Source organism: Maniola hyperantus, chromosome 9 (genome assembly GCF_902806685.2).
Source record: "Maniola hyperantus chromosome 9, iAphHyp1.2, whole genome shotgun sequence".
NCBI classification, from domain to species: Eukaryota; Metazoa; Arthropoda; class Insecta; order Lepidoptera; family Nymphalidae; genus Maniola; species Maniola hyperantus.
In genome coordinates, this window is record NC_048544.1 from 814,368 (window position 1) to 841,010 (window position 26,643).

A 26,643-nucleotide genomic window follows, 5' to 3' on the forward strand; every position below is an offset into this window, starting at 1 on the left:
TTAATATTTTTTTTTTCTGTTTCTCACTCCGTAGGGGGGTGATGTAGAGGTGCAACCTCTACCGTTACTTGGCTGGCAGCTATTAAGAAAACTTCGCAGCTGCCACACAACAATATTCAAATTTGGAACGCAGTAGAGAATCCTCCTGGTCACGCACGTTACGAGATTCCACATTCCCTATCATCCGCTCGTCACGTCAACATCTTCTACCATTGTATTATATAAAGCTCGCGAGCCCGTCTGTATTGTACATAACATATCAATTGTAAAGTGTAAAATAAACATCACTATATGTAGCTGGTTCTTCATTACATCAACCCTTCAGCTACACGGTCTTCGCCAATTAGGACAACGCCATTGTATTTCATCGCACGATGAAATCGCATCGCATCATAGGACGGCGCCTAACAATGTTCATCCAGATGAATTTAACAACATTAAAACCAAGCAGATCTAAGACAATGATATGTATTATACGTTGTAGTTTTTTATTGCATTAAAAATTTCGACACAACAGTTATTATCTATTGTGAATAGAATCTTTAAAAAGAGCAATCGCCTAGTTTCTTGGCTGGTTCTTTTCGGTAGGCAAGGAATTCCAAACCAGTGATACATATATGCATTTGACGATTCAAAACTACCTACGCACTTGTAAAAGTTTATTTGAATAAAATTAACAATTTTTTACCTAATTAAATATCTTATAATCGCATTGTTTATAATAATTTTACCACAGATTAAGCAGACAAGATAGACATGTAACTGTAAAGCGTAATAAAATAATACACGACTGGAAAAACGAGAAAATGGCTTCTTCTCATACAAAAGAAGCCGATAGCGCTACATATGCACCAGGAATACATGGAACACGAGGAGCTTTGGGGGCCCGGGGCCTATACTATAGTCGACGCATTTTAAACGAAGTCCTCAAGTTATCTGTCTGTTTCGCTCGAACGGTGGGTTCGAAACTAGTCTGGCTAACGTCGACTAAACACGTGAGTAAAGACGGGTGTGAGAAATGTACAATGGAAATCACTCACGATAGTTTAAATTGAATTTCGAATGTCTTTTGAAAACATGTATGTGATTGGTTGGTGATAGGGCATAGGCATTGTACTTTACTTTGCTCAGACTTCAGACAAAGGTTAAAACGACATAGATTTATGACAGACAAATCTGTCTCATTTTAACTAAAGTTAAGACATTTTAGGTCTCAGCCTGAGATCTATAGAGCGCGCTTTGACTTTACTCAGACTTGAGATTGAGTTAAAAAGAGACAGATTTATGTGAGAGATATAGCTCTGTCTCGTTTTAACTCTGTCTTAAGTCTAAGCTAAGTCTGTCTTACAGCAGAAACAGACTAATAATAGGATTCAATCAAAAGTCACGCGACGCTTGAGTAAATCAAGTTGATATAAATATGTTTCTACCTTTATGAACACGTTTCTTTATACGTTTTTCTTACAAGTCTAAAACATACACTAGGTTATTTAGTGTTAAATAAATGTAAAATTGTAACAGTTTAAATTAAACTTTAAAAAGGCACGGTAGATTTTGTTGTAGTCTGTCAATTTCCTTAACTTGTTGTACCCTTAGTAAAAGTTTTTACAGTTCGAAAACTTTGTTGGTTTTCGTTAATACAAAGACAAAGTAAAATAGAGTTGGTTTACTATTGTACAAATTGTGTGTTTTTATTTAGCAAGAAGCTTCTGATAGAGGCGCTCGCGCTGGCTCCAAAAACTCGACATCTAATTTAGCCTCTAAACAATTTTAGCATCTAAATAAAAAAATACAGAGCCTCAATAGCTCAACCGGTAAAGGGGTGGACTGAAAACCGAAAGGTCGACGGTTCAAGCCCCGCCCGTTGCACTATTGTCGTACCTACTCCTAGCACAAGCTTGACGCTTAGTTGGAGAGGTAAAGGGAATATGTCATTTTAACATGGCGAATATTCTTTAAAAAAAAATTCGTTATTGAAACTATCAAAACTTGTACCAAGCGTACCAAAAGCGAAACGTATATGATATCAACTTGATAATCGCAATCCTTCCTTTACTAAGGCATGAGATGAGCGAAGTGTGACTTTGCTCAGACTTAAGGCACTGTTAAAAGGAAACAGCATTATATCGCTAACATAAATCTGTCTCGTTTTAACTCAAGATTAAGTCTGAGCAAAGTCAAAGTACGCTCTATAGATCTCATCCCAAATCCAGAGCAAGTGCTGTGTAACATAAAAATTTATAGTACAAAATGTATTTCGAGATGTACAAACTTTTACTAGGGGTACTTACAGAAAGTTTTCGATTAGAAATTTGAAAGACTAAAACATGATTTTGTTGATACTAATTAATAACTAATAGGCATGATTATATATATAGATGATAAGGCACCGTTTAATATTTCTTTCTAGATAAATATTATAGGCCTCGTTCATACTTAAGACGGACCATAATATGTATTATGTATGAACGCGACCCATATCTCTATGAACATTAAAACCAGTCATTTTCGCGACATCAATTTTGATACTCAACCAATTTTCCGGGAACTATCAAATTTGACGTCTCAAATTAAAGGACAGTGCGACAAGGATATCTTGGCGCGTGGCGAAAATCGGAACTAAACGTTGCAGTCAAATGTCCCCTTTGTTCTTGTTTGAATATTCTAAGCCTTTGTTCTCCAACAACGCCCCCCTGTCAATGTCATTCAAGTGCCAAGAGAGCCTTGTCGCACTGTACAGACCATTCCCTTGTTCCTTGCCGTCATGTTGGCACCATTGCTTAGTCAGGGTTTTATTGTGTGAAGTGCAATGATGCCAACATGACGCTAGGGACACTAATTAAAACGTAGATAGAGTAATAAAGCTAGATAAAGGAACGTTTGCACTAATTTTCATTCACACTAAAAATAGAGCACAGATAAAGTTACTAATGTGATAAACAGAGACGCAGCTAACCTATTTTTTGTCCCTTATCGTGTAACCGATTTTTTTCAAGAATACATACAAGGAATGCAACTTTAGTTGCAAAACAAACTTTGAGAATTCGTGGCGCATTGTATTTCTCATTAGTTATTTACTTGTTTTCACATAAAAAACGTTTATTACAAATATTCTTGATCGGTTAATACAAATATTGACTTAACTAAACAATGGCAATAATTGTCATGTTATTCATCGTTACGTCGTGCTATCGCTATCTCATACGCGGTTACACAGTACTTTAATCCACCTTTTTTACTCAATCTACGCGTTAAAGTGAACGGGTCTTATCCTAACGATTTGAATATCATAGCGAATAAGGCTGCCTTTCCACCAAAGATGCACGAGGATGCGTAGAAAGTATCAATTGAGAGTATATAATAATAAAATAATAAAATAGTCATTTATTTAGGCAACTTGATAATAAAATAGTAAAATATGTATATGTATAAGTATATGTTTGTTAGGGGCGATTTATACTTTAAGATTAACAAAATAAGGTAAGTTTTGCATTGCAATGTTTCAGAACTTACTATGTACAAGTTGTTAGGTATATCATAACATATTGCATGCTAATAGGCAAAATTTGGCTGTACCTTTTTGTTTTTGTAACATCTCCACTGTTTACCCAGTGGACAGGGAAGCACTTATCTCTATGAGAGATCTTTACCAGTGACCCTTGGCAGAGTGATTTTTTTCTTCTGGTGTAAACAAAATAAAGTCAAAATGTCACTTTTTCTGAAAAATTTTATATGTGACTACGTATCTTATCAATTATCACAAACGTGGCATAATTTATGTATCCTAATATTATGTTTTAATGCGGTTTTCACCAATACATAGAGTGATTCAAGAGGAAGGTTTATAGCGTTTATTATAGAGTTTAATTCTCAAAAAGTTAGAGATCCCTAGATAAATTGAAATAATGTGAATTAGGTCGGAAAAAAATCCTCTCATTTGAGAGTTTCCGAGGCACCTCAATGACACCACATTAGTATCTACATTGCACCCATGCGAAGCCGGGGCGGGTCGCTATTAGACTATATATCAAGCGGACAAAGTCGCGCTCAAAAGCTAGTCTAAGAATAAAGTTATCCTATTGATGGTTTTCATATTATGGCGTTAACAATCCTCACACAACGCTGGTGAAAAGGGCCTAAACTTAAAAAATAAAAGACGTAAAAAAATTGTTTACATTTGTACAAGTTTACATTTTAAAACGATTTAAATAATAAAGTTGAAAAGTAACGGAATGTTTAAAATAAAAACCTAAAAACTGTTTTAAATAAATTTAAAAAAAATAGTAAAAATGATCCAGCAACGTTGAATAAATTGGGTATTTGACTCTAATTTTTTTATTACTTTATTATAAACTAGAATAAAAATAAGGACGTAAACTGAAAAAACTAATTAAATCGATCAAATAACAAAAAGTTATAAGCATTTAAATATTTCCGATTAGACAGAGATAGCGATACAGCAGTTTGACGTCACACCTACTAATGCCATAGTAGCTTCGTGCGGTTTTATACAAATTTTCGTTTTGCGAGAAAGGGATAGAAGACCCTCCCACTCCAAAGTTAAAATGCCTGTAACTTTGTAAATCTTTGTTGGATTTATAAATGAAATCTTGGAGGAGTACGTCATTATTTTTATCCTACCTAGTTTATAATAAAGTAATAATATTTATCAAATTCAAAAGTAGGAAAATACCCAATTCGTGATCGAGACAAGACATGTTTAATTGGAATTAAGATATTTTTAGTTACAATACCTAAACATTTATGTTAATTTTGATTAAGTAACCAGATCGCGTAATTTATTTTTCAACAACCAGCAAACTTTTTTTTGACAACGTTCTTATAATCGATCTTACTGTTACTCTTTTCGGATTTCGTTCTACTTTTTACTCTTTCATGGAACAATTCGTAGTAGTTGGGTAGAGGGGTATCGACTAGATCGGTGTTGATGTAATCGCTGGGTAGCGGTAGGGGAATTATCGTTGTTTCCGCTTTTTGTGATGGAAATGCTAGTGACGTCAGTAGCATCGGGCGTGTCGTTAAAATGCATGAGGATATACTTAAGTCACGTCTGTGCTAACGTCATCATCAGTTTTTTTCGATGCGTCGATGCGGCTGAATCGTGCTTATAACGTCACACGTAAGCTTCGTACGTCGAAGAAATGCTTATACGTTTAATTAAGACACCTAAATATTTATAACTAATTTTGATTAAGTAACCAGATCGCGTAATTTATTTTTCAACAACCTAACTTTTTTATTGACAGCGTTCTTATAATCGATCTTACTGTTACTCTTTTCGGATTTCGTTCTACTTTTTACTCTTTCGTGGAACAATTCGTAGTAGTTGGGTAGCGGGGTATCGACTAGATCGGTGTTGATGTAATCGCTGGGTAGCGGTAGGTCGCGGTAGCACAGCGCCATGTTTTGTATGAAATGGTTGAACATAGCGGTCTCTGTGAACCACTCCAGGAAGTATTGCACCTGTTTTGATGATGCGTTCTTGATGAAGGCCTCTTTCTGTAAAAATAGAGTTTACGGTTGTGTAAAGCCAAGAAAACAGTGTTTACATTACATCATATCGATTGCGAAATAAAATTATTGCTGATTCTTCTCGGTAGGAAAGGCATTCGGAACCAGTGGTACAGTACACGGCAGAAAATAATGTTGACGTTATTTGACGAAAAGTATTTCTATTCTATCCTATGACGATCTATCAAAATAACATTCTTTCATGAAATATTTCATCTAATATACTAATTATATAAACGCGAAATTATCTTTTTCTGATACCTTTTTACGGCCCATTCGTTTTACCGATTTTGACGAAATTTGATACTGAGATATCTTGCATCTAATAAACGGGTAGAACACTTTTCAGAAAAATATTGCGTTTGAGAGTTTCACAAAAAAATCCCACGCCTATAAAAAGCTGTTAATAAAAAATCTCCTCAAATGTCTGGCAATCCACTTTGACTGCGTGGTGGACCTAAACCCTTATTCTGAGAAGAGATCTGTACTCAATAGTGGGTCAACGATTGGATGATCCATAAAAGGCTAGTGAATCAAAAATACTTACATCAAAAACAACACCATTCTTCCCCAAATCATCATCCTTCATTTCCTTTTCAGAGAAGAATCTCCAAAAATCTCCCAAAATGTCGACAAAGAACCTCAAAAACGCCTCAGATATCATCACGTTGCGCGTCTTCGTGTCCTCTAGCTTGTCTTTAGTCTTTGACTCCATTTGTAGAGAGGTTTTCAACGTTTTGTAGCTGGCGGTGGGCACGATTGTTGATTCATCGCCTTGGTAGAATAGGACCTTAGACGGGTGGGCCAGGTCTATTAACATACCCTGTGAAATAATAAGACAATATTTGAATTCGAGAAAGAAAGGAAATATTTTTTAAATTCGCAAGTATTTTACAAGTTTCTAACTACCACTACGGGTCATAACTTGTTTTTGGTGTAAACAAAAAAATGGCTACATGTGGAATACATGTTTAAGACGTCTCAGTGTAAACGCAGTAGGTTAATTTGGCACGAAAGTTTAATATATCCCTAATCGGTAAAAATATGGTATCGTACCGTAAGTCTTAATTGCTGCAGGATTCCGTTGATTTACAAGAATGTACTTCTAATATCCACTTCTCAAATTGTTACAAAAAGAACTTAGTAGCTTTGGATTCCTCACATTGGCTTACCGAAAATTATTGTGTCAGATAATTGGCTACCGTTTATGTTTTCACCGTACGTTTTTTATTTTATTTTTTCTTAGAAAGAATATTAGCCATTAATGAGTAACATTCCCGTTTCCCTCCAACTAAGCGTAAAGCTTGTGCTAGGAGTAGGTACGACAATAGTGCAACGGGTGGGGTTTGAACAGCCGACCTTTCGGATTTCAGTCCACGCCTTAACCGTTGAGCTATTGAGACTCAATCTCACCTAGTGGTAAGTAATTCGATGCAGTCTAAAATAGAAGAGGACTTATTATGAATTCATTGGATAAGTGCAGTGATGCGCTACTCTTGACAAGAGTATAAACTAGAACCCACCTCCTCGAATTGTGATGGATGATGATGAGCCAGCATCCCCGCGAGGATCGGCAATGGAGCCGTGAGCACGTCCCGTTGTATTTGCGAAGGGATTGCGGAGATCAGAGGCTGTTGCCAGACAAATGGGTATAACGCGCTTTGTAGAGCCTCCATGCATGATGAAATTACGCTGTGGAAGAGAAGATATAAATTTAGAAACAAAAGTCAATTTTGATGATTACAAAGACGGTTTTAAACTCGGTCAAGTGCGATTCGGACTCCCAAAGGTAGTGTTCCGTACCATCGTACAAGAAATAACACTTTTTAAATTTTTATAGCAGCCAGTTTGCAATTCGCTTTTCTTGGTTTTTTATTGTATTTATTTTTATAGTGGCAATAGGAGTACACACTCTGTGAAGATTTCCGGCCCCTGGGGGGGCGCCTTATAATACGCTTTTTTTTTTCTTTTTTTTAAAGAATATTTATTAGCCATTTTTTAAATGACTAATATTACCCTTTCCTCTCCAATTAAGCGTCAAGCTTGTGCTAGGAGTAGGTACGACAATAGTGCAACGGGCGGGGTTTGAACCGTCGACCTTTCGGTTTTCAGACCACTCCTATACCGGTTGAGCTATTGAGGCTCAGCATCAGAATACGTCACTCACCTAAGCTGGTCGCCCATAATGATGACCTTGCGCTCGAGCAATAGCGAGCCAAACACTTTGATGACGAGCCCCGCGCCGAACGAGTCCAGCAGAACCGACATATTGTCTTCATCCGCCCGGGGGTCTAGGGGGCGCCTTATTATACGCGTTCTGGAAACCAAATTACATGGGTGATCCATACTTTCGCTTTTAGGGTTCCGTACCTCAAAACGAAATAAGAAACCCTTAGATCACTTGGTTGTCTGTCTGTCAAGATCCTTTTTTTTCAGGAACACGTAGAGTTATCAAGTTGTAATTATCATGAAGAAATACTCATACAATCCCTAGGAGCTGTTCAGTCAAACTTCTAAGTGTAATCTCTAAGTGGAAGTAACGTTAACCAAAAGTTAACGTTAACGTTATATAATTTTACTAGCTGATGCCCGCGACTTCGGTTTTTAAAAATCCCGTGGGAACTCTTTGATTTTCCGGGATAAAAAGTAGCCTATGTCACTCTCCAGGTCTTTATCTATACCCATGCAAAAAATCACGCCGATCCATTGCTCTGTTGCGACGTGATTGAAGGACAAACCAACAAACAACACACTTTCGCATTTATAATAATATGGGTAGTGATTGAATCTTACCTTGGACCTTCCAAACTCAGCAAGACCCTTTTCGGACGATTATTATTCTCCAAATCGTAATAATCCGGCAAAGCATGACTCTCCGTTTCCAGAAAAATCTCACTCTCCGTTTTCTCCACTCCCTCCGAACTCTCCTTCAAACTCTCTTTAGTAACGGAAACGTTCATAGTACTCTCGTTTCTTCTAGGATCGGGCATTGTCTTACACTTGTGTATATCGCCCAAACTAACCGAGTTTCGATTGGGCTGTCTCGATAGATTGTTGTTCGAGTAGATAATCGATATTTGCTCGCCCGGACTCGGGAAATCGGTTTCAAATAGCTGATGCAGTATTTGATTAATTTCAACTTCCGAGTTGCCGTGATGCGATTCTATTTCTTGTAGAATCTGGAAGAAATATATTTTCATGAACAAACTATATTAGTTTACTTAAAAAATAGGTAAAATGTGTGTCACACCTTTGGGCCAGACAGACTATGGACCAAACCCTTTTCATTCTGAGAGAAGACCCGTGCACTTTCAACTTTTTTCTCAGAACAAAATTAGACTTGCCGCCATAGTAACAATAGGTCTTGGACTGTAGTAATAAAATGATATGATTTTTAGGGTTACCCTTAAAAGGAAAAACGGAACCCTCACTTTGTTGTCTGTCTGTCAAGAAACCTACAGAGTACTTCCCGTTGACCTAAAATCATGAAATTTGGCAGGTAGTTAGCTCTTATAGCTGACATTAGGGGAAAAATCTGAAAACTGTGAATTTGTGGTTATCTCACAAAAAAAAAAATTTATTGTGGTCATAAACTAATAATTAGTATTTTCAATTTTCGAAGTAAGAACTATATCAAGTGGGATATCATATGAAAGGTACATTAAGGTGCATTCTAAAATAGATTTTATTTATTTTTACGCATCATAGTTTTTGAATTATCGTGCAAAATGTCGGATAAATACGACTATAGTACGGAACCCTCGATGCGCGAGCCTGACTCGCACTTGGCCGGTTTTTTTGTACAGCGGTAGTTTATGGGGTTAGAATACATTATTAAAGAGAATAATTTCCAAGCAACATGACTTTTACTTATTTTTAACATAATTAATTATTAGCGTCTCGCTGAAACGGAAAGCGATTAATAACGTCATAATGCATAAACGATAGATATCTTTCAATTTTTTAACATAAAAAAATACTTTCCAGCAGAAATTACTCTATTCTTATGTTAAAAATTGAAAAAAATATTTGTCGTGTACACATTGTGACGTCATGACATACCTTATAATAGAAGCCAGGCGCTCTGTATTTGCCGATGAGACAGTAACAAAGAGGGAGGCAGGTGGTGGCGCCCTCGGGCAGCACGCGCCGACAGTATCTGTAATATTCTTACATTTTAATACCTAACTTGAGGCATCAGGCTGAAATCTTTAAAGCGTACTTTGACTTAGCTCAGACTTTACTTTCGAGCTAAGACAAATTTCATTCTATTATAGACAATTTAAATATAATGTTAGGTAGGTTTTGTTGATAGTCTGTGCCCGGCCTAGCATCCTCTGACATTCTCCGAGAGTCTATGGTTTCGGGTAGACTCTACAGTCTACACTCTCTGGTGACGCTTAGAAGATGAAGAGTTTATTATACTGACTTATAAATTAATTTAATAAGAAACAGTGATTAAAAGTATTTAAGTATACCAAAGTGGTTTTCATCCTAACAATAATATTTGACAACTAGTCAAATCAGTGACTTTTTATCAAACGTGCCGCCAAGCGATTAAGCGTTCCGGTACGATGCCGTGTAGAAACCAAAGGCGTACGGGTTTAATAAAAACTGCCATATCCCTTCCAGGTTAGCGTTGGTGAGACAGAATATCTTAGACTGCATCATCACTTACCATCAGGTGAGATTGCAGTCAAGGGCTAACTTGTATCTGAATTAAAAAAATTTAAAAAAAAAAACGTCAAAACGCGCGCTCAGTATGCGAGATTCTATGAAATACTGGAATATGACGTCACATCATAATGGCGTACTTTTTTAGTTTAATCGATAATTTAAAATGGTTATTACACTTAAAACTACTCGTAACAAAGGACGTGGATTTTACGTATTTTGAAAGACCCATAATTTAATAATCACTGAGAAATAATTTATTTTTGATATAGTTTTCTTATCCCCTATTTAACACCCAATTCTAGGTTAAATAGGGGATGAATGTTCTTAGGAAAGTTCGTCATTTAAAAAAAATTAGGTATATCAGGTAGAAATGGCAATCGGAGAGGGAACACCCGCACAGCCCCTGCGCTAATCGGTAGGGCGATTGTCTAAAACCGGCATCAATCATTATTACAATCTCAATTGTTCTGATTGGCTGAATTTGTGCGATTCTAGTTGCAACAATGCATTGTGGCCAATAGTGAGCGAGCATTAACTGTAGTAAAAGTAAGATGTTGTCTATGACATTCATAGATAAGGTTTCTGTGTTTGCTCTTAGCTCGGGGTCTTTTGGTGTCACGTTATGTCTTGAATAAGTTTATAAATGTAATAAGAAAATCTAAAATAAATTACGTAAATATTATAAAGAGTTTAATTAAACAAGAAACACAACATGGCGCAGCCGAAAAAACTGGATTCATAATGTTTTTTGCCGAAAACGATATTAAAAACTGAAAAGTTTTTAGGTACGTGCACGCGATAACATGGCTGACTTGGAAAATTTTGTAAGAATCCCAGAAAGACTACGAATAGACTATTCAGGTAACGTAGCTAATAATTGGAAGAAGTTTTATCGGGAATTTAAGATATATTTTACTGCATCAGGATACTCGAAAAAGTCTGATGAAATCAAAAAAGCAATATTGCTAAACGTAGCCGGCGAAGACGCCATTGAATTGCCATTGAAGAAACACGATCGCAATCAGAGATGATTGCGATCGTGACATTGTAGCTGTCAAACAACCGCGATAGGGCCACCGGTGTGGGAAAGCGCGGGTGACATGCGGGCGTGCGGGGCGTCCCCCCGCCTCATACCCAGATTGCCACCACAACTTGTCGCGGACTACAATGAATACAAGCTCACCCATAAGCCCGCTCTCCCTTCTCGTCGGTGAGTACGAGGGAGTAGCACTGTGCAGTCTTCTCTGTCGCCCACTCGCCCACGCTGCCAGAGCTTATGGTCTCTGGGAAAATGAGGTTTTCTATGTGAGGTGGTACTTGGACCTGGAAAAATACATCTTTCTTACCAATAAACCAACAAACAAACACACTTCTGCATCTTCTTCTAAATATATAAAAGGAAAAGGTGACTGACTGACTGACTGACTGATCTATCAACGCACGGATACACACACACTGGACGGATCGGGCTGAAATTTGGAATGCAGATAGCTATTATTACGTAGGCATCCGCAAGGATTTTTGAAAACTCAACCCGTAAGGGGGTGAAATAGGGGTTTGATATTTGTGTAGTCCACGCGGACGAAGTCGCGAGCATAAGCTAGTTTATAATATGGGTTGTGATATTTAATTTGGCCTTGGGCCTTGGTCAGGACTGGCCTACACTGAGTGTCTATGACGCTGACACGTGCCGATAGATGGCAGTACATAATCGTTACGTCCCGCTAGAGTTTAGTAATTCTTGAGGGTATATGAGCAATACAATATTACAACGCATAAGTTTCAACCGATTGAGATGAAATTAATTTTTTTAAAGGTCATTCTTCTGTCATGGAAGACTATGGTCTAATAAATTGAGGAGCTGGCGAACAAAACAAAGATACATAAAAATTTTTTTTTGTGTGATGTCTGCTATAAGACCTAGTTACCTGCCAAATTTCATGAGTCAACGGGAAGTACCCTGTAGTGTAGGTTTCTTGACAAACCGACAGACAACGAAGTACTCCTATAAGGGTTCGGTTTTTTCTTTTGAGGTTTGGAACCCTAAAAGAGAGAAACTGACCTGACTAGGAAACACTCTCTTCACATACGCCTTCCCAGTCATATAGTTCAGTCCAACCAACAGGCACACATTGAACAGCCCCTTTTCCCTCGGCTCGAAGGGTAACTCAAGGTCAACGCAGCCCGCCTTCTTGTCTATACTCAAGTTATCCAGAGATTCGTGCCCTGTCCGGTGTCTGCGACCAACGCCGTGCGGTTTCTTTCTTCTCTATTAGCTCGTTTCCCTAACTAAAAACTCACCTGACTAGGAAACACGCTCTTCACATACGCCTCCCCAGTCATATAGTTCAGTCCGACCAGCAGGCACACATTGAACAGCCCCTTTTCCCTCGGCTCGAAGGGTAGCTCAAGGTCGACGCAGCCCGCCTTCTCGTCTATGCTCAAGTTGTCCAGAGACTCGTCGCTGATGTCTTGGATGGACAGAATATTCCCACTCGAGTCTGTGAGGTTGACTTTTGAGTCCGTGGAGTCGTGTCTCTCCATTTTGTCTCGTAAATTGCTTTGCGAGGTCCTGAAATGATTTTAACCCTATTTTAGTTGCAGTTTATGATATCTTTTGTTGCAGTTTTTGGTGCAAAGAAGGTCTTTACATTTGGTTTTGGGTGAAACCCAAAACCAAATGTAAAGACCTTCTTTGCACCAAAATTAAATTCGGGTTAAGCTGTTAGAGTTTTAACAGTGTTTACATAAGGACTAGCTTATTCCCGCGACTTCGTTTTTTACATTATTTTACCCCAACCTAAAGAAAGAAAATCGCTTACCTAAAGCTCTTCCAGGACCTGAACGTGGAGTACGGGTTGTCTAGAACCTCGGACTTGTACGAACAGATGGACGTTTGGTGCCTGAAGCGAGGGGATCTGACATTTTTGTCCAAATACGCCACTCTCGATGATACCCGGCGCACGTAGTTCTTGCGCTTCTCCGTCAGACTGCGAGTCAGCTTTGCAGACTCTGTAAAGACAAGGCAAAGATTAAATTTATCATCCGACAATTTACTATGACCTTGTAAAGAAGAAACGAATTCACTGCGAATAATACGAAGAATAATGCGGGGAATATTGTGGGAGCTGACTCAGCAGCGTATTGTCTAAGCGGGGACATTAGACTCGCAGTCAGTCCCTACAATGCTACAATTATGGGTTCAGAGATATGCTATTCTAAAAAAGTCTATTGGAATGTCGTGTCTGTAAGCATCATTTAATAGAGTTAGTCATCATTTCGATTCAACTTGAGTAAATAGTGATTTTTTATTGGTTTCTGATAAGGCAAATGTGAAAATGTTTTAACCCTAACCATCAGAAATTTTCAATAATGTCAGTTGTTTGTTTACGAAGTAATTGGGCCGAGGTATAGTACGATTAAAACTTAAATGCGTCTGCGTGAAGTTTGCTTTGCGATCTTGCGCATGGTACACTCGAGAACGAAATCACTTAACGGGCGGCGGTAGGTTCCACCTCAGCTTAAGCCAGCTTAAACCTCAACTGGACTGTACAAACAAACAAGACACGTATAGCGAGAAAGAGAGACGCATCAAGGAACTGGTGGGAATGTAGGAGAGAGACGTGCGCTGTTACCCTCCCCGCTACCTCGGGCGACCTCGGACACCCAAAATGTGTGTTCTGCGCAACGTCGTGCGCAAACTTCAGGGGCGCATTTACGTTTGAATCGTACTGTACTAACCTTCACTGGACGTGTCGGGGAGGTCAGTGGGAAAGCTGCCGGGCTTGTTCTCGTCCATGTTGCACGCCGCCGTCACCGTCTCGTATATCTCCGTCATCAGACGGTTCAGCTGAAAGAGACCAAGATAATACTTAATCTTCTTTCTCGACACACATTAGTTATCCGGGTCGAAGGACCAAATGATGTGAGGGTTATTGATAGAAAGAATTGATAACTTGATAATTACGCTCACAGAATAGTAATATAATTTAGCACCTGATATTAAATTTTTTTTTCTACGGGCAGAGTTTTTTAGAATAATTTCAAAAGTAAAAATAATTCACGTTGCGTGTGGAGTCCCTACAAGAGAACTATGTCCAGCAGTGGACGTCTATCAGTTGATAACTGATCATCATCATCATCATGATCAACCCATCGCCGGCTCACTACAGAGCACGGGTCTCCTCTCAGAGTGAGAAGGGTTTTGGCCATAGTCTACCACGCTGGCCATGTGCGGATTGGTAGAATTTACACATCTTTGAGAACATTATGGAGAACTCTCAAGCATGCATGCACCTCACGGTGTTTTCCTTCACCGTTAAAGCAAGTGATATTTAATTAATTAAAACGCACATAACTCCGAAAAATTAGAGGTGCGTGCACGGTATCGAACTCCCGATCTCCGATTAGAAGGCGGACGTCTTAACCACTAGGCAAGATAACTGATGATTATCAAAAAATTACCTTTAAAAAACATTTTGGATGATATTTAAAAACACAATAAACTGTTATGTAATCAATTGTCACAATCTGTTATCACACGGGCGTGGAAGACCCGCTGTTCAGTTATTATTAAAAAACTTTTTTCTTAACGTTAACTTTATTTACCTACTACTTTGTTTATTTTTTTCACTTTACATGTGATGGCGCACTACCATGCACCCAAAAAATATAAGTTTTTTTAAAATGAAACAGGCTTTATTTTTATAATGATTTTACTTTTTCTAATGTCTTTTTTTGAACACAGCACTGAATATTTTTTTCATAAAAAGAAATATTTTATTGCTCTCATCACAAAATTATTGTCACATTAAATATTGAAATTTTTACTAAGTACAACATAGATTTTTCTGTACAATATGCGTGGATCTTTTGTACGAATTAACTATAGGGATATTTTTAATTTTAGACACCCTCCTTTTTTTAGCAATCACCAAAAAATTTGAATTTTTAATTTTTATTGTCACAGCTATTTTTTTAATGATTTAGGTAAGTAAAAGTATTTATTTTAGGGAAGTTTAACACACAACACATTTTTTTTTTGCACAAGCCTCGTATATCAAGCAATTTTACAGATTTTTTTGTTTATATTTTTTTAATCGTTTTTCCGTTTAACACACAAGCGTGCTTTGGGCGTGTACCAATTTGAATATTAAGAAACCGACTTCGCATAACGCATTGTTGATACATGATAATTAGGACGGTGTTATGCTAAACAGAGCAATTAGATAGTGACTTCATCTTTAATTCCTAGTATTTTGTTACAAGTCCCGCAAATTGCTAATGCGCTGGAACCATGTCTCATTAACATCGAAATGACGTCATTTTGACGTATATTTAAGTAAAAATATACCTCAAATATACCATCAGCTCGAAACTTCAGTCTAGTGCTGACGTCACTAAAATGGCAGCCATGCACATTAGCAATTTGCGAGAATTATACACCTACATTGATTGGAATTTCTTGTTTTGTAACAACGGTGCAAGAAAACATCGTGAGGAAACCTGCATGCCTGAGAGTTCTCCATAATGTTTTCAAAGGAATGTGAAGTCTGCCAATCCGCACTTGGCCAGAGCGTGGTAGACAATGGTCACGGCCAGACCCTTCTCATACTGAGTATTTCGCGACACGTCGACATGGCATGCGGGGTATGAGGTGAGAGCTATCCCACAACGGCAGGATGATTACGTAAAACGTTGCAGTAGCGACAGCAGTAGCAATGCGATTGTTCATTTGCTGTCTCTCTTCTTCTTCTTCCTATTTGGCTTTGCGTCTATTGCTGTCTCTCTCTAGCCGGACGTTTGACAGCAATGATCGTGAGAAAGTTTGTTGTGGGCTCTTCTCAGACCTGGGCGCGTTTGGAACCCTCGTAGCTTTAGTTTTAAGTTTGCGTAATAATTATCACCACTATATCTTACAATTCTAACACCATACCAGACCATCAATAAGAGTAATTTATTACCTATTTTGAATAAATCATTTGACTTTTGACTTTTGACTTTTGACTTTTGAATTACGCCTGTCGCGAAATACGTAATGACCCCGCGGGTCTGCGCGGGCGGCGGTGTGCGGGTGTGCAGGCCGTCCTCATCCCAATTGGCATGTCGACTTGTCACGAACACCCTGTATACATGGGTCTTCTAGTCCATGACCTATAGTGACGGCGATGGGTTAATCATGACGATGACGTATAAGCTTTGCTTTTATTTGCTTTTTGCTTTAGCTGGAGTTTTATTACAATATGTTAGGTTCTGTATGTGATTAAAATCCAAGATTTCCTAGCTCGCTCTCGCATATCGTAGCGATAGACGCAATCGAGGCTAGGTCACCAAACATTGTACAACAACAATTATGATAAGACATAGTGATGCCCGACATCTTGTAAACATCAACATATCGATAAATTAATTTGACACGACCGCGTCTGTCTCGCTGAAGCGAACTAATTATCCCGGAACTAAATTATGATGACAGCTTGTGATTTATTAAATTAATTACTTATTCGGGTAATTTAATGTATCGACATTTCGACAGTTTGACGTCATACCGTTGAGACTCTGACTCCGTCAATAATAACTTTTTAAAAGAACAGAGTTTAGGTACTAATTTAAATAACACTTTCTTAATAAAAGTTTTTTGGAAACATCCTATATTTGGGGGCCTAATCGAAATTCCATAGAAATGAGGTATTTGCTTGCTCGACATTTATTTTGGTAACTGCAGATGTCATTGCCATACAATTTTACAATATTGATAATAAATAATTAATTATGAAAAAAATTTGTCTACAACGCCTAGTCGGCAATTTAAACACTAGTGTGATACACATACTTTTTTACACAAAGAGATAATCGGCTAGCGGCATGGTAGAGCATCGTCTCTATCACTGATACCTCTATGACGTTTTGTCGCTGAGTTTTCAGTCTCAACGACAGATACAACGCTCTACGAAACCGAAGCTGCTGATTATTTCTTTCTAAAGTTCGATAATATGAGATCTTTCCTGCCGGACCCGTTTGCAAAATAGTTTTTTTTTTTGCAAGTATCGATGTAAAATTTTCGCCTCACTACAGCCATATCACAAAATTATAACGACGCCCAAAACATTGAACCGACAGACAGACGGACGCCCTGTGACACAAAAAGACAAATTACTTTACTCCTTTCATGTTTACCGCCATGATATCTTAATGGGTGCAATATGAAGATAGTGGTGCGGAAGGGGTGTCAGTGTAACATAGTATCTATACAAAGTTAAAGAGATCTGTGGGAAACGCCGACATACAAGGATATACGCGGCCAAAAGTGATGAACATCGATCTTTAGAACGAGATAGCAGATTTGTAGAGCACCGTCTCGGTCGTTGAGACCGACATAACGTCATATGGGTATGAGTGATAGTGCTCTACAAAGAAAAAATGTCATTCTAAAGGCCGATGTTCATCACTTTCGGCCGCGTACTGAATTGAATGTAACTAGCGATTGGTCAGGCATATCTTGCGAAGAGGTCATATTTTGTCGGTCAAAGGTGACCTGGGTTGACCAACCAACGCCTGAAGGAGGTCCTTTGAGGTCCTGGAACCGTGTCAAGGCAGTAGCCAAAGACAAGAGGAAATGGAAAACTACTGGTGCAGGTCCACGGAGGAACTCAATCATCGTGATCACGCAGACGTGGCCACTCTCTTACAGACCAACCACAATCATAGTGTATGAAAGAGAGAGCTCTATGTCAGCTCGACTTAGTGAAGAAATATGTACTCGTATAGAAATACTAGCTTATGCTCGCGACTTCATCCGCGTGGACTACACAAATTTCAACCCCCTATTTCACCCCCTTAGGGATTGTATTTTCAAAAATCTTTTCTTAACAGATGTCTACGTCATAATAGCTATATGCATGCCAAATTTCAGTCCGATCCGCCCAGTAGTTTGAGCCGTGCGGTGATAAATCAATCAGTCTGTCAGTCAGTCAGTCAGTCAGTCAGTCAGTCACCTATCCCTATGTCACGTCCTAGGGATATCTACTCATATGCTAGATCTTTCCGGTTACGTTAAGCAGCCGAATATGACTTTTTGTGAAAACTCTCTCACACGAGTTAGCGGCAACTATCAATAAAATTATGATGCATCCAGCATCCCTGCTGGGCATCGATATAAATGACAAGATATTCCCAAGCGAACAAAATTTTTCACGGTTTAGAAACCAAATAAATCAGCGCCACCTCTTAGATACTAATGAACGACCCGTTTGAAATCCAGACGTCACTGAGGTTACATTGGTGCTATAGCACCAATGAGTTGGTGCCATTTTGTTCGTTCAATAGCCCTGTCCATACGAAGTAATATATAAGTCAATGCTGCTTGGTCATTTTGGGGAAATAACGAGGTAAAAAAAATGCCAGTTTTTTATAGTAGGTAAATTTTTTAACAGGCTGACGGGTGGAATCGCTTTATAAACTTAGTAAGTAAGTCATAAACATTGGGACAGTGTTGATAATAAAATTCATTTAACTGTACCTTTTGATTTGGACTGAATGCGATAACCCGTGGCCAATAAAATAAAATAAAAGAGTTATCATAACCAAAATGTTTTAACACATCATAATAATCATCATAGGTCAAAAGTCAGTGCTGCTCCAAAACCTAATTGCGATGCTCTAAAACAAATACTTAAATACATATCTCACACCCGGCTATATTCACTTGTTTAGTCTAAAGCCCGACTAGTTTCGAACCCATCTGGGGTCCGGCCTGTGCATGCAGCGACGCCCGCGGCGCACAGTCTCAACCGCGACGCGTGCGTGAACTGACTCTCTTGAAAAAGGACCCCGGATGGGTTCGAAACTAGTTGGGCTAGCGTCGACTAAACACGTGAGTATAGCCGCGTGTGGGATATAGGGACAACCCTCCACCTCCCATGGCCCCACCAACCTCTCGGTTATATGGGCCGAATCGCGGGAGGGCGCCCGTTCGTTACTTGCTCTTGGCATTTTCCTGGGGCGCGTTCTTGACTCCCTACAAATTATTTTTGTCTCTTCCTTGTCCCTTATGCTCACTCTCCCCCCTTGGGGGCTAGACGTCACTAACACAGCTGTGATCTCCGCTGCTGCTCCTCCGTGGTGCCGGCCTGGCACCTGTACGCGCCGATTTTGGCGACGAGGATAGGCACCATGTGCTGTGGGAGTGTCCCCTTTATGATAGAATAGAATAGAATAGAATAGAATAAATTTTTATTGCATTAACTGTGTAGGTACATTAGGTGTTATACTTGTTATAAAGTTCTAACAGTTTGCCACTTTGTGGCGTGCAATACTGGTTACATACAATATTTTTAAATATTACAATTTTTAACTATTTTGTTTACTAAACTAAAAAACACATCCTAGGTACTTACATTCTACACTTACATCAATAATTTTCATAAAAATACTCATTAATATTATAAAAGGCCTTACTAATTAACCAATTTCTTAATTTATTTTTAAACATATTGCCTTCTGTTTTTTTAATATTGAGTGGTAAATGATTAAAAATTTTAACACCAAATGCAAATGCGCTTTTTGAGAAAGTGTAGCAGTTATTTTCGGGTACAATTATGTTGTATTTATATTTTGTATAAATACAACATACAAAATATAAACATTTGTATGAGGACTTGCGGGTGACGATGTTGGATGGGATCGTACGCGGGGAAGCGGGGCCGGTCTTCTACACGGACCTCGTCTCATCGGCGGGGAACTACAACCGGCTACGGGAATTCGCGCACCATTGGCATAAGAGGCGAAGCAGCGTGTGAGATATGTTCAATATTGAAATCACTCACGATAGTTTAAACGCTAATAAAGTACCTTAATATTTGGTTCTGTTTATATTTATATTGTACATGACCTAGTAGTTTTATTGCAGTTTACACGCTTATCAAATTATGTTTGTTGACATGAACATTAAAGAAACGCAATTATGATCCATTAAGAAAATTTTCATACGTACTTCATAGTTTTACGTAAAATCATGACGTTTCTGGCGTCATAGCACGTATGTCATTATGTCACAGACTTAAGAAGACGGTACATTTGTACAGATATATAAAAGGAAAACGTGACTGACTGACTGATCTATCAACGCACAGCTCAAACTACTGGACGGGATCGGGCTGAAATTTGGCATGCAAATAGCTATTATGATGAAGGCATCCGCTAAGAAAGGATTTTTGAAAATTCAACCCCTAAGGGGGTGAAATAGGGGTTTGAAATTTGTGTAGTCCACGCGGACGAAGGCGCGAGCATAAGCTAGTTGGTACGCAGTGGCGTGCAGGTCATAGAGGCATAAATGCACTGCTTACCCCAGTTGTAATAGCTCAATGCATATTTTTCATTATGACCTGCCAGTAAACAGGTTCCTACCATATACCTAATGCATACCCTGGCTTCAAACCCAGTGCACGCCACTGTTGGTACGGATAAAGAACTGCGTGTAAAACTACACATTGATACATTTGTATCGATTGAATCGGTAATCGATATGATGCAATGAACGTCACTAAAATAAACTGTCAAAATTTACTTAGGTAACATTTTGATGAAACTTCACCTTAGTTTACAGTACGCGGCAGAATATAATGTACATCGGCCTTTGGAATGACATTTCGGCTTTGTGGAGCGTTGTCTCTGTCACTCATACCTATATAACGTTTTGTCGGTCTCAACGACAAGAAAGAAAAATAAGAGTATAAATATCTAAAGTAATATTATAAAAAATAAAAACAAGGAAAATTTTTAAAAATAAAAAATAAGAGTAAAAAATTTTACCCTTATTTTTATTGAATGATGATAAAAATATGTATTAAAAAAGATTTTTAAAAAAATTTGAAAAGAAACATACAATATAAATAAAAATAAAAATGAACAAATGTACTTATTAAAAAAAGGATATATAAAAAATTAACAAAAATTAAAAAAGAACAGTTAATTAGTCAGAATATTAATAAAATCGTGTACCTAAAAAAAATAGTAGCCGATTCCGAGCAAGTGGGAGAAAAAGCACTTTACGGGATAAGTGCAACTTACAAACACACGGGTCACCGACGCGACGTCATTATGCGATTACCTAATAGCTTATCGACTATCGTACATTACTCATATTATTTTGTTTAGGTATGTATCATAATATAGGCACCTGAATAGGTATGGAACCCACATGCGCCGTAAGTTAAGAGCACCCCATAGCCTTGAATCACAGGTCGGAAATACACCATGACTCAACACCGTCTTCGTTTATTAGCCATCAAATAGCCATCACTGTAGGTCAATCGATATAGCTGTAACTTGTTCAATTTATAGCTCTAATCATTCGGTGAAAGTAGGACCTTTTTAGGTTAGGGGGTGCTATGGATCGGGCTATGTTGGGTGTCTCTCTGAGGGACAAAATCCGTGACGAGGAAATCCGTCCGAGAACCAAAGTGACTGACATAGCTCAACGAATTAGCCAGCTGAAGTGGCTGTGGGCAGGCCAAAACCTTATTGCAATTATCTCAATGTGATAATCAAAACTTCCGTGTTAGCCCTCCCGTCTATACAGCAGGAATTTTGGATTCCTTGAATACCTAATTCGTAATCAGTCTAAAGCATTAAAAACCGGCCAAGTGCGAGTCAGGATCGCGCAACGAGGGTTCCGTACTAGTCGTATTTTGCACGATAATTCAAAAACTATGATGCATAAAAATAAATAAAAATCTGTTTTATAATGCACAGGTGAAGCCCATTCATATGACATAATATTATGTTACTTCTAAAATTGATAATACTAATTTTTAGTTCATGACCACAATTTAATATTTTTTGTGTGTGATGTAACCACAAATTCACGGTTTTCAGATTTTTGCCTATTGTCTGCTATAATAAGACCTTAGCTACCTGCCAAATTTCATGATTCTAGGTCAACGGTACCTTGTAGGTTTCTTGACAGACAGGCAACAAAGTGATCCTATATAAAAGGGTTCCGTTTTTTCTTTTGAGGTACGGAACCCTAAAAAATTAATACGCCATATAATAGTGATGTCATCTCCCTTATCGGAGCTCTTATCGAAAGTAAAATATTTAGTTAAAAAATACCAAAGTGGAAAAATTACCGCCGCCACTTATTTTAGTGCTATTTTATCGAGGTCTGACGCAATGTGAACCTAAAATTACTTATACTGATTAAGATGTATCATATAATATTTAATTATCTTCTTAAATACTCTATAAAACATATCTATAATTAATCCGTAACCTACTGCAATAATTTTCATAGCATAATATGCGTAGCCGATCTTTTTTTGGTGATCAACATGGAAAATTTTGAGACTTTTGGAAGTTCTTTGTATGAACATTATAGTACAACTAGCTTCTGCCCGCGGCTTCGCCCGCGTAGCCTACAGGAAACAAATGGCATTTTTTTTTCAGAAACAAACATTATAACATCAGGACGCGCACCCTGCACCAGCATTTCTTAGCTGACACCTAACCTTAAGAAAGAACCTATTTTCCAAATTCCAAGTTAATACCTAATCAATAATTAAAACTTTCCCATACAAACTTTCATCCCCTATTTTACCACCTTTATGGGCAAATTTTCCAAAAATCCTGAAACACGTATTTCTTCATTTGGGACCGAAAACCCAAATACCAATGTTCATGCGTATAACTTGAAAAATGACGGACTTTCATACAAACTTCCATCCCCCATTTAACCCACTTAGGGGTGGAATTTCGAAAAATCCTTTCTTAGTGAGTACCTACTCTTTACAAAGAATAGACCCTCCAAATTTCATGTCTTTAGGACCAGCGGTGTAGGCTGTGCGTTGATATATATGTCAGTCAGTCAGGACTTTGAATTTTATATATATAGACAACATGTTTGTGCTTTTTGGGTCTTTAAATCTAAATTTCTTATGAATAGAAACACGATTCGATCCAATTCCTTAAATAAAAAATAAATATTCGGAAACTGCTTCATATATCTAGATTTATAGTTTTGAACGAAAACGTTAATTAATATTTCTGTAGTTTAGATGGATGATTACAACTTCAAAAATGTTGCTACAATGTCACGATCGCAATCACCTCTGATTGGTTGACGCTCGCTCACTATTGGCTACAATGCATTGTTGCAACAAGAATCGCACAAATTCAGCCAATCACAACAATTGAGATTGTAATAATGATTGATGCAGGTTTTACGAAATCGACCTACAGGATAATCGATAGATATTATTACTACATATCAGGCAAATGGACATCACGTGTCTTCACACGTTTTCCTCACAAAGCAATATCGGTGGGAAATCTTCAACAAGTAGGTAGTTAACTCCATTGTTACAAAGTCTAATCCTGATTATCGGTGAGATCTTTGTAAGGCGCTATGCGTCCCGAAAGACACATTTCGGATGTTCAAAGAATCGAGTTTTGAGCTCAAAAACCAAAAACTACAAAGTTTTTTTATATTTAGGGTTCCGTACCTCAAAAGGAAAAACGGAACCCTTATACTTTGTTATCTGTCTGTCTGTCTGTCTGTCGGTCTGTCAAGAAACCTACAGGGTATATACTTCCCGTTGACCTAGAATCATGAAATTTGGCAGGTAGGTATATCTTATAGCAGACATTCGGGAAAAATCTAAAAACCGTGAATTTGTGGTTACATCCCCACAGCCCACAACAAACTCAGCCGGGTATTCTTTTTACTATCACCACTTTACAAAATTATTGAAACTTATTAGAACTATCACAAAGTCGTTAAGCAACTCATTCCCAAGCTTGCTTATCATTTAAATAATCCTTTACATTGTAATAGGATTTATCAATTAGTTTACGTTTTATGAAAACTTTGAACTTGTTGAGAGACATCCTATTTATATTGTAACCACAAATTCACGGTTTTCGGATTTTTCGAAACGTGATTCTAAATCAATGGGAATTACCCTATAGATTTCTTGGCAGAAACGACAGACATACAGACGTCGAAGTGATCCTTAAAGGGTTACTTTTTTTCAGGTACGGAACCCTAAAAACATCTTAAATACGCATTTTCTACACGTGGTCTCAACTCACAAAGAAGTAGGAAGAACCACGTACGATGTGTCAACAGTCAGTTGAGACGGTTTACCCCATTGTTCTGAATCCCATGTGTGAATCAACTACAATTGAATAATTAAAACAGCTACATGCCTCGACAGATTTAATTCATTTAGAGTAAGTTAAAAACAACTTTACTTTACTTACTGTTACAAAAACTTAATTTATACGCTGAAATCCGAAAGGTTTCCAGCATCTCGATTGCGGTAGGTGACAGCTACAATGTCACGATCGCAATCACCTCAGTGGCCCTACCGCGGTTGTTTGACAGCTACAATGTCACGATCGCAATCATCTCTGATTGGTTAATGCTCGCTCACTATTGGCCACAATGCATTGTTGTAACAAGAATCGCACAAATTCAGCCAATCAGAACAATTGAGATTGTAATAATGATTGATGCAGGTTTTAGACAATCGCCCTACTGATGTATTTTATTAGATAAACAACAGGTAATTAAAAAAATCAAAAGTGAAATGGTTTATTGAAAATAGGTAATAAATTACACTTTTTGATGGTCGGTTGTTGCATTTGTAAGATGATGATATAGTGGTGATAATTTTTAAGCTACAAGGGTTCCAAACGCGCCCTGGTCTGAGAAGAGCCCACAACTAACTCAGCTGGGTGTCACCTACCTACTTGCTAGTTCTATTAGATAGCTAATGTAAGTAGAAGTGGATGAATAATAGCATTTCTTTATTCAGATACAAATTAGCCCTTGACTGCAATCTCACCTGATGGTAAGTGACCATGCAGTCTAAGGTGGGAGCGGGCTTACCTGGAAGGAGTATAGCAGTTTTTATTAAACCCATACGCTTTCGGTTTCTACACGGCATCGTACCGGAACGCTAAATCGCTTGGCGGCACGGCTTTTGCCGGTAGGGTGGTAACTAGCCAGTAGCCACGGCCGAGGCCTCCCACCAGACCAGACCAGAAATTTAGAAATTATAAAATTCCATAGCATCCACTAAATTACTAACCATAAAGTCACACCGTTAACTTTCACTTTATAGTTAACTTTTTTAAATTTCTTACCTGTAAAATATATCGATAACTTTTGTAGTTAACGGTTGAACACCATTATTCACTTTTCACTTCTCACTCCAAAAAAAGTCTATCGTTCCTTTTAAATTGTTCCGTTACAATTCAATCAATTAAATGATATTGTTTCAAATTAGCTTAATTATTATTATCTCTAACCATCTTATTTACAAGTTATTTACCTACAATCTACAATAACAACGCTTACTTCCGCAAATAAACAAATAACTAGAAATAACAAAATCACTGATTCCTATACACCACAAACACGCTAAAGTACATATTTTACCTAAAACACACTTTAACCCTCTGATATTTAAATATGAACAGTCCTCCTTTGTCAGGGAAACTTTGTATAATAAAAATCCAAGATGGCGGCATTGACATTTGCGCGAAAAACCACAGGTTTTCCAAAATGGCGCCGGAGTAAACCAGAGCGCATCGCCGGTCAATTTTGAACTAACACGCTAGGTTTGCGAAATCCTTGGGCTTGGTTTATGGTAGGGTTACATGGATTCCGTCATGACGTGGTTACGACGATCGTTAGAAAAAATTAGGCACACTTTTAACTATTGACATTCAAAAAGTGTACAATGTGCCCACTTTGAATTAAAGATTTTTACTTTGACTTAAGAACAAACTTATTGATTAAGCTGATATTTTTTCTTCTTCTTGTTATCGCTCACTGTTGTTAAAAATTTAAACCGGAGACACCTTTGCAATGCTGTATACTCATGCCCTTAATTGATAGATGTAACCTACTTTAACTACTTATTATGAATTTGTTACAATTTATCGCCGGCATATGAAATAAATTAAAATAAATTAAATATTGGTTAAAAATATGTTCATAAAATATAACCAAGAGTTTCACTAAAAAGGAGGTTTTTGCTTTTAACTTAATGCGGGTTTTGATAAGTATCGCCTTTTAGATCTGTTTCTAATAAAAACTAAAAAAAATGTAGTTTAAATTAAAGTAAGCAATACATTTACATCCTAGATATAAAGAAAACATAGAGCCTAGTTATAGATAAGTGTAGAGAATAGAGATTTTATGGTATTTTCCAAAACTTAGTTTACAGTAATTAACAGATGATCTAGGACAGCACCATATAAGCCAACTCTTACGAAGTTTCGTGCCTTTTTTCCGCCGAGCCTGAGTCACAGATAATGTGACTACTATTCTGCGTTAGCTTTGTACTTTGTACACTTAAGAAGACAAGTATTAAGATCAGTACCCTTATTATAAATGCGAAAGTGTGTTTGTTTGTTGGTTTATTG

General features: G+C 37.8%; 1 protein-coding gene across 1 annotated transcript in view; it reads right to left on the reverse strand.

Moving 5' to 3' along the window:
• Nucleotides 1-409: 409 nt before the first annotated feature.
• Nucleotides 410-26,643, reverse strand: part of LOC117985161 (uncharacterized) — a 56,030-nt gene continuing 29,796 nt past the window's right edge. Inside the window, exons 3-12 of the mRNA XM_034971853.2 lie at nt 13,951-14,059; nt 13,032-13,221; nt 12,511-12,781; nt 11,393-11,532; nt 9,595-9,691; nt 8,326-8,711; nt 7,700-7,849; nt 7,056-7,224; nt 6,080-6,355; nt 410-5,520 (exon numbers count right to left, since the gene is read on the reverse strand). Coding sequence (XP_034827744.1) covers nt 5,212-5,520; nt 6,080-6,355; nt 7,056-7,224; nt 7,700-7,849; nt 8,326-8,711; nt 9,595-9,691; nt 11,393-11,532; nt 12,511-12,781; nt 13,032-13,221; nt 13,951-14,059 — 2,097 coding nt within the window. The 3' untranslated portion in view covers nt 410-5,211. The remainder of the gene's footprint in view (nt 5,521-6,079; nt 6,356-7,055; nt 7,225-7,699; nt 7,850-8,325; nt 8,712-9,594; nt 9,692-11,392; nt 11,533-12,510; nt 12,782-13,031; nt 13,222-13,950; nt 14,060-26,643) is intronic.